Raw genomic sequence first — 9591 nt, 5'->3', positions numbered from 1 at the left:
CACAAATACAACATGCTTCCATAATATATCTTAAAGAGTTACAAAGGAGAAAGAAAGACACGAGAAATTTTTCAAAATAAAAATTTTCTAGTAGAGGGATGCAATTTTTAAAAGATGTATGAAAAATAGATAAGGCATTATGTTATGAAAATCTAAAGAATAATGTTGGCCTAAGATTCTAAATGTATGATGTTTAGAGAAAGGCAAAGCAGTATTCAATTTTCCTACTTTATGGTTTCTTGAAAGACAGGTCCCACATTCAACATTTTCTTTAGAGCCCCTGTGACATCCTTATTTCTGAGACAATAGATCAAAGGGTTTAGCACAGGAGTGAGTATGGTGTAAAAGACAGACACCACCATGTCCTTCTCAGGGGTGTGGTAGGAGCTGGGGAGCATGTAGGTGTAGACGGCAGCCCCATAGAAGAGGATGACCACAGTCATGTGGGAGGAGCAGGTGGCAAAGGCCTTCTTCCGACCCTCTGCTGAGTTCATCCTGTGGATAGTGAGGAGGATGAAACCATAGGAGCCTGAAATGATGGTCACAGGGATGAGCAGCATTAGGACGCAGCAGAGGTACATGAGTGTCTCATACAGAGAAGTGTCTGAGCAGGAGAGCTTCAATACAGCAGGGACCTCACAGAAGAAATGATGGACCTCCCGGGATCCACAGAAGGGGAAGTTCATGGTGATGGGAGTGAACAAGAAGCCATCCACTGATCCCAGGAGCCAGCAGCCAGATGCCAGGAGGACACACACCCTGTGATTCATGAGGACAGTGTAACGGAGAGGATGGCAGATGGCTGCATAGCGGTCATAGGCCATGGCGGCCAGGAGGAAAAATTCTGATCCACATAGTGTCAAATGGAACATCTGCATCCCACATCCAGGGGCTAAGATCATGTTCACACACGTGACCCGGTCCACAAGCATCTTGGGCACAGTGACAGAAATGTACATTACGTCCATGAGAGACAACTGGCTGATGAAAAAGTACATGGGGGTGTGGAGCCGGGCATCAGAGCATATCAGAAGGATCAGGATGGTGTTTCCAGACAAGGCCATCAGGAAAACCACAAAAATGACCGTGCCAAGGAGGGCTGGGTGTTGGGATTGACTGAAGATTCCCACCAAGATGAACTCTGACCTTCCTGAGTGGTTGGCCATCCAGGTGGTGTCCTCCATGATTTCACCTGGCCCATGAAGAAAGGCATTAGGGTTAGTGGACCAATCATGAGAAACTACCCTCTAAAATAAACATTTAGTGAGTGTGTGTATGTGTGTACCAAACCAAATATGCTAACTGGAGGAAATACCATGGGATCCAGATCTGGAACTTACAAAGTACCTGGAATTCTACTAATTGATCAAAAAAGTAGGAATTCACAACTGTGGATCAAAAGAATTGGTAACTTATGGTGAAGCGGCCACAAGTTGAGGTCGTGAGATTATCTGAAGTGTCCTTTATAGACAAGAACGAAATCTGCATTGCCATTCTGCCCTATTCAAACACAGTAAGTGGATCTCTGAGAAAAGATACATGTTATTCTAAAATCTTTGTTATAACACTCCGAATTTTATTAAAATACTTTGTTTAAGGATCCCACTGGTATCTTAAAAACTCTTCAAGGTATATTCCATATAAGAAATATTTTATTTCATATTGTATAAAAATATCAAATCATCCCATTGTACACTTGAAACTAATATAATGACATACATCAATTATACATCAACAAAACAAAAAAGATTCAAAAGCTAGCTGAAACACAATTTGGGGAAAATGTATATGAAACAGTTGAACCCATGTTTCCCTTTGGGTTGGGCCACCCTGTGAGGCACTGAGGTTGGGTGGAGTAGGTCACATATCACAAGAAGCAGGTGGGGATCCTCACAACCACCAGCCCCCTACCTATTCTAGGTGCACTATATTAGGAGCCCAAACTGTGAAACTGGACTATGCTTATGGGTCTAGTTTGTCTTCTAGATACTATTCCTCTGCCCATTCCACATAAAAAGAGGGTAATAATGTTTAATTGCAAGTGTATTTAAGATTAAGTGAGGTAAAATAGTGAAAATGTTTGAAATATTAGGAGTTACATGTGAATAAACATAATGTATACTGCTAGTTCAAAAAGTTAATATCTACAGTAATAATTGTGTGTAATCTATGTAGGATATGGCTGCTATGTCTGTTAATATAAGATACATTGTGTCAGTTCACCAGTTTAATCCCTATTTATATATTTCAGAATTTGAATTTGGTCATTTCTGTATTCCTAACCAACTTAGGTGTGTGTGTTTGTATACATACATATATTATACATATACTTTGTGTGTGTGTGTATATATATATATATATATATATATAATTATATTATACAAACATATAAAATTTGAATAAATGTTTAAATAAATATGAATACAGACTTAAACATATTTTTCTTATTTATACCTGATTAAGCAGAGCCTTTATGTAGAAATGTTTCTCATTTCTATTTAGTATACATTTTTTCAAGTTGAAATTAATCTTCTTAAAGCTTCTGCCATCTCCTCTAAATCTTAGGGGAGTATAAATGGGATTTAGAGTGTTACTGCTAATTATAAGACAAGGCTCTCATTTTTTTCCCGAATGTTACCTCCTTTAATTCACACAGCAATTAATGTTTCATGGAAACGGAGATGCAGAGAGGCAGACTGCGCACCGCTGCCGACCCTCCCCTTACTGCGCGTGTCCAGCCTCTGTGTTACAGACGCTGAAGATTAAACACAAACTAAACTTGGTTGCACTTAGGGAGGTTGCAGTCTATTTAGGGACAAATATATAAATGTGATTTAGTGTGGAATTTTTTAATGGCTCCAAAATAAATGAATAAATAAATAATAGACTCATGTGACACCTGGCCTTTCTTAAGAGAATCAGTAATAGCTTCATCTACCTTTTCTCTTACAAAGATAAAATATTTGCAGGTTTTCAATTTCTGATGTGACAAAGGTTAAATTTCAAAAGTCATTATAGCAGGAAGGAAATATTTGGCTCTTCTTTATGGGAAGAATTTAGAGATAGCTATGATGAGGGGATATTTCAGAAGGAATTTCCAAATTTCAAATATATTTTATTTTCTTGTAATAATTCCAATATTCAGTTTACTAACCTTCCCAGGTCTATGGTGCCAAAGCAGTAGAGAATACTGTAAGTGATTTTGTTTGATTTCTTAATATAAATATCTAACAAATCTGGGATACATTACACTAAAAAATTATAACCTTTCTGTGAAATCCCACCCTTGCTAGTAGATGGATTCTGAGGTCCGTGCATAATTTAAAAACAGAGATAAATTGCAAAACATATCTGCTGACCAAGTCTACACATGTAACCAAAGTGAAGCAAGCACCAGCTCAGTGTACAGTCTGAGTGAACACCTTCGAACTGCTTGCAGAGTGAATGGAGGAAGACCAGGAGGTGTGTGGCAGGTGCCAGGTAAACCTCCGCTGTACTCTGGTAAGTGGGGTAACTGTCATTGAGCCACAGTAAGCAGCCCACCTGGACCAACAGGCAAGTGAGGAACACTCTGTGTCAGGCATGGCGGCTGTTTCTCCCACACATTTGCTTACTTTCTGCTAGTGTAATTCCTACAGTTTCATATAAGCAACTTAGTGCATTTTTAATTGGGAAATCACTGAGAGTTCTGGTAGAATATCAAATGTTTATTATAGCAACTACTCAACTGTTTTACTACACTTCTTTCCCAAGAGCTTCTGTGAAATACCTACTCATAATTTTCTCCTTTTCCACATTAAAAGATTCAGCATCTCAGGGTCTGCCTAACACCATGCAACTAAGCGGAGTTAAGGACCTGTGTCTCAGCCCAAGAGTTGAACCCAAAGGCTGTGACTATGTCTCAGAATTCTTGGTGAAACAGTCTTCCCTCCACAGTAAACAACATTGGTGAAGACACACACTGTCCATTTCTTTAGGGAAACAAAAATATGAAGGAGATATTTTTTTAGCATTTTCTAATGTTCAGAACTTTTCCCTATTCAAAGTCAAATCAGTACATCTGTTGTCAGATTTCAGTCTAAGGGGAGTAAAAAGCATCACCCAATAAAGGAGGAAGGTTATGTATTTTTTGTCCAAAATAATTGGAAAAGAAAAGCCCATTTCCTAATACATTGCTGTAAATACATGTTACATGAAGATATTAAGAAGAAAGTACATTTGCCTTTCTTCTTAAAAACAGATGATAGGTAAAAATTTGAGGAAATATTTCTGGCAACTAATAGAATGTGTCAGAAACAGAAGAACAAGTGAAAATAATAATTACCCTTTGATCTCACAGTTCTTTCTGTTTTTCTGGTTAACCCACCATCAGATGATGTTCTCATTTTATCCAGATGGGCTGAAGGAGCATGTCCAGGCGTAGTGAACAAAGAGAAGTAGGAGAGTGACATCATGCCTGGTTTTATTATGTCTACTGAGTGAATGGTTTTTCTTTTGATAAATCCTCTCTGAGACTAGAAAAAGGAATGCAATTAAGAGAGCTAAAGAAGCTCATAGATATACTACCCTTGCATTTTCTTGTCTGATGTCTTTAAAAGAACTCCTTTTATTGTTAATCTCAATATGTATCAAAATCTTATCCTATAGTAACAATAATCACAAATCCCATCACTAATCAATTCTCACCTATGAAATATAAGTTAAATCTATAGAGCATTTACATTTTACAAAATATACTTTCATGCATCTGTGACTGTATATACAAAGATATATAAATATATATAATTTTTCTCATTAAAGTTGAATGAAAATTTGTGAAATATTGTTTTTCTCTTATTCTTCATATCTTTCCCTGATATAAAAGCTGAAACTAATAGTTTAATTGGTTTGTCAAAAAGAATACCACTAATTAGTACTATATTTGAAAGTAAAAGTGAAACCATCTCCCCCACATCTTTGTCTTGATCAGTGTTCATTAGATTACTGATTATATACCTTCTGTTATTCACATAGACTCTATGTTAATTTAATGTTTCTTCTATTTATTTTTTCAACATTTTCAAATCATTTTTATTTTTAAAATGTTTTCCAGTTTTAGTGAGATACAATGACATAAAACTTTATACAAGTTTAGTATGTATAATGTGATTATTTGATATGAGTTTATATTGCAACAATTTTACTACAGTAAGTTTATTTAATATATCCTTCAACTGACATAATTTCCATTTTGTTGTCATTATTACAGTGAGAACATTATAGCTCTCCTCTCCTTGGAACTTTCAAGAATACAATGCAATATTTTAAACTATAATCTCCGGACTGCATATTTATGTTTAAAGTGTAAACAAACCATAACAAAATTGTGAGCTGCAGAAAAAGCAGTGCTCAGAGGGAAATTTGTACTATTGAAAGTCTACATTCAGAAAGTAGAAAGATACTAAATATACAATGAAATTTTACCACTCATGGAACTAGATAAATCACAAACTAAGTCCAAAGCTGGAAGAAAGGAACTAAATATTAGAGCAGAAATTACTGAAAGAGGCTAAAAAAATCAATGAAATGAAGAACATATTTATTAAAAAGATAAGCAAAATTGAGTATCCTTTAGCTAGGCTTAGTAAGAAAAAAAGAGAGGATATAAATTAATAAAATAGTGAGTGAAATAGGAGGCATTACCACTGATACCACAAAATAGGTAGGCTCATTAGAGACCACTGTGATAATCTGTATGGCAACAAATTGGACAGCCTCAAAGAAAAGGTAAATTTCTCATGTACAAGATAAGCTCCTCAAAACATGTGGCATGCCATGTCTAAGCCATGAAGAAGTAGAAATCTGAACACTCTGGTAGGAGGGATATTGAATCAGTGACCAAAAACACCCCACAAAGAAAGGTCAAGGATAATATTGCTTCACAGATTAATTCTCTCATTTAAAAAATAATTAATGTCAATTATTCTCAAGCTCTTCTTAAAAACTGAAGATAAAACACTCCCAAATTTGTTTTGCAGAAACAGAACTACCCTTGTAACAATACCATAATAGAATATTATAAGATAAAAATACATGCCAAAATGCCTGAAGAATATAGATGCAAAAAATTCTCAGCAAGATACTAGCAACTGATTTCAACAACACATTAAAAGGATCATACACAGTGATAAGTGGGATTTGTTTTTGCATTTCAAGGATGCAACAATATACACAAATCAACCAGTATGATGCACCACATAAATAGTTTGAAATTTTAAATGTAGTTGTATCAGTGCATATAATAAAACATTTAAAATTCCAGTGACTTTCATGCTAAAGATTCTCAATAATTTGCATATACAGTAATATATACCAACATAATAAAGGGAATATAATGTAAACTTACAGCCAATGTCATAGTCAACAGTAAAAGTTGAAAACTTTTCCTCTAACAAAAAGAACAAGGCAAAAGTGCCCAGTCTCACCACTCCTATTCAGTATAGTACTGGTTGTGTTAGCCAGAGCAATTACATAGGAAAACAATTAAAGTCTTCAGAGTCAGAAAAAAATAAAATATTTTTTTTACTGATACATTGTTATGTATAAAAAAATCTTAAAGACCTGCCAAAAAGTTTGATCTAATAAGAAATTCAGTAAAAGTTTAGAATATGAAATCAACATACAAAAATCAGTTGCATTTCTATGTTAATATTAAACTAACTGAAAATAAATAAGAATAACAATCCCATTTACAATAGCACCAAAATTAAATATTTCAGAAATAAATTCAGTTTAGTTTTTTCAACAATTTCCAGCTTTTTAAGATATAATTGACATATAATATTGCATAATTTTAGCAAGTACAGCATAATGATTGTATGTATGTATTCAAAATTATTACTATAATATGGTTAGTTAACATATCTATAATTCCCTTAGTTACCATTCTTTCTTAGAAGTGAAGTTTTAAGTTCTAGCCTTGTACAGCTTTCAATTATATGATATAGATGGTTAATTATAGTCACCAGGTTCTATATACACTCCAAGAACTTACTATCCTATTAACTGGAAGTTTGTGGACTGTGACCATCATCACTCATTACCCTGCACCTGGCAAACACCTATCTGCTATGTTTCTACAAGTTTTTTAATTTCCCATTAAATAAGATCATAGAGCATTTGTATTTTTCTATTTGACCTATTTCACATAGAATGATGCCTCCAAGTTTCTTCCATGTTGTTGCAAATAGAAGGATATTCTTTTCTGTGGCTGAATGATATTCTTTTATATGTCCAAAATATTCTTTATATACTTTCACCTATAGATGTAAAGTTAGGCTTTTCTGTTTAGGAACAATTTTAGCCAAGAATGAAATATCTATACAATGAAGACTTTGATGATGGAAATTAGATAAAACAAATTAATGCAAAGACATCCCACGTTCATTGATAGGAAGAGCTCTTATTGTCACAAGCTAGAATACAAAGCTACTTATACATTCAATGCAATCCCTACCAAAATTACAATGACATGTTTCACGGATATACAAAAAACAATCTTAAAAATAGAGTGGAACGACAAAAGACCCTAAATAACCAAAGCAATACCTTAAAAAGAAGAGCTGGACATTAGACTTCCCGATTTCAACCTATATTTCAAAGCTATATAAATCAAGACAGTATGGCACTGGCATGAAAGCAGACATAAGCACCAACAGAACAGAATAGCAGAATAGAGAGCCCAGAGATAAATCACCTAATATTTGAAAAAAGGAGCCAAGAATACTCAGTTGGAAAAGATATTATTCTTTTAAATAAGGGGTGCTGAGGAAACTGGATATCCAGATGCAAAAAAGAAAAAGGGAAATCACACTCTTATCTTACACTACTCTGCAAATAACTAGAATTGGATTATATACTTAAATATAATAGATGACATTATTAAAAATCATGGAAAAAGCAAAGAGGAAAAGTTCATTGACAAAGGTTTAGGGGACATGACACAAAAAGTACAAGCAACAAAAGCAAATATATATTAATGGAACTGCAAAAATTTAAATGTTTCTCAGAAACAAAAGCAGATATCACCAAAATTAAAAGGTGATCTATATATTGGGAGAAAATATATGCAAACTGTATATCAAATAAGGGGTTAATATCCAAAACATATAAAGACCTTATACAAATCGATAGCAAAAATGCAAGGAATTTGATTTAAAATTAGGAAAAGAAACCAAATAGATATTCTTCAAAGACATACAAATGGCCAAGTATATTAAGAGATGCTTAGAATCACTAGGCATCATGGAAGTACAAATCAAAACTATATTGGGATATTATCTCACATCTGTTATGTGAAAATAATTGAATACTTGTAAACTCTTGGTGGGTATATAAATTAGTACATCCACTATGGAAAACAGCATTGAGTTTCTTAAAAATTTAAAACTAGTTCTACCATGTGATCCAGTAAACCCAATTTTCAGTATGTGTCCAAGTAAATACAAGTTATTGAAGAGATATATTCACTCTCATGTTTATTGCAGCATTATTTGCAATAGCCAACATACAGAAGAAGATAAGTGTCTATAAATGAACAGATAAATAAGATGGGAGATGTAGAGACAATTAAGGATGGAGATAGTTACAGAAATACAGGTATACCTTGGCCATATTGTGCATTTTGTATCATACAACTGATATACAGCAAACATTACAATTAAGCAAGTTAAATGCATTTTTTTATTTTACCAGTGCACAAAAAAATTGTTTTTACTTTACTTTATTGTTAGAATTAAAAACACTTTATTGTTAAAAAATGCTAAGCATTGTCTGAGTTTCAGAGAACTGTAATCTTTTTGCTGGTGGAGGATCTTACCTTGATATTTTTGGATGCTGACTGATTAGGTTGGTGGTTTTTGAATGCTGGAATGCATGGTGATTTATTGAATGAAGATAAAAATGAAATTTGATGCATTGGCTCTTCTTTTTATGAGTTGTTTCTCTGTATAATGGGATGCTGTTTCATAGCATTTTACCCACAGTAGAACATTTTCTGAAACTGGAATCAATCCTCTCAAACTCTATCACTGCTATATCAAGTATATTAATATTCTAAATTCTTTGTTGTCTATTAAACAATCTTCACATCTTCACCAGGAATAGATACCATGTTAAGAAATAACTTTCTTTGTTCATCCATAACAAGCAACTCCTCATCAACTCAAATTTTATCACAAAATTATAGCGACTCAGTCACATCTTCAGAACTCCACTCCTAATTCTAGCTCCTCTGCTGTTTTCATGACGTCTGTGGTTGCTTCGTAAGCCAAAGTCTTGAACCCTTTAAAGTCACTCATGATGATTGCAATCACTTACTTCCAGACTCCTGTTATACTGATATTTTGACTCCTTCCCATGAATTACAAGTGTTCTTAATGGCATATAGAACAGTGAATTATTGCCAGAGGAATTTTAATTTAGTTTGCTTAAATTCATCAGGGAATCACTGACTATGGCAACCATAGTTTTGCAAAATGTATTTCTTCAATAGGACTTAAAATTCAAAATTACTTCTTCATCCATGGACTGCAGTTGGATGTTGTGTTAGCA

At 34.0% G+C, this 9591-nt stretch overlaps 1 protein-coding gene across 1 annotated transcript; it reads right to left on the bottom strand.

Annotated features, from left to right (window-relative positions):
• Positions 1–224: 224 nt before the first annotated feature.
• Positions 225–1184, bottom strand: LOC118920021 (olfactory receptor 2T29-like). Its single transcript, XM_036900442.2, has one exon. The coding sequence runs from the start codon at positions 1182–1184 to the stop codon at positions 225–227; it is 960 nt and encodes a 319-aa protein (XP_036756337.2).
• Between the last annotated feature and the right edge of the window lie 8407 nt (positions 1185–9591).

This window comes from Manis pentadactyla, chromosome 13 (assembly GCF_030020395.1).
Source record: "Manis pentadactyla isolate mManPen7 chromosome 13, mManPen7.hap1, whole genome shotgun sequence".
NCBI classification, from domain to species: Eukaryota; Metazoa; Chordata; class Mammalia; order Pholidota; family Manidae; genus Manis; species Manis pentadactyla.
Note: the sequence above shows the minus strand (reverse complement) of the source record. Positions and strands in the feature narration are given on the sequence as shown.

What these genes read in the sequence shown, in the direction of transcription:
- LOC118920021 (XM_036900442.2), bottom strand. Translation starts at nt 1,184, where the DNA reads ATGGAGGACACCACCTGGATGGCCAACCACTCAGGAAGGTCAGAGTTC.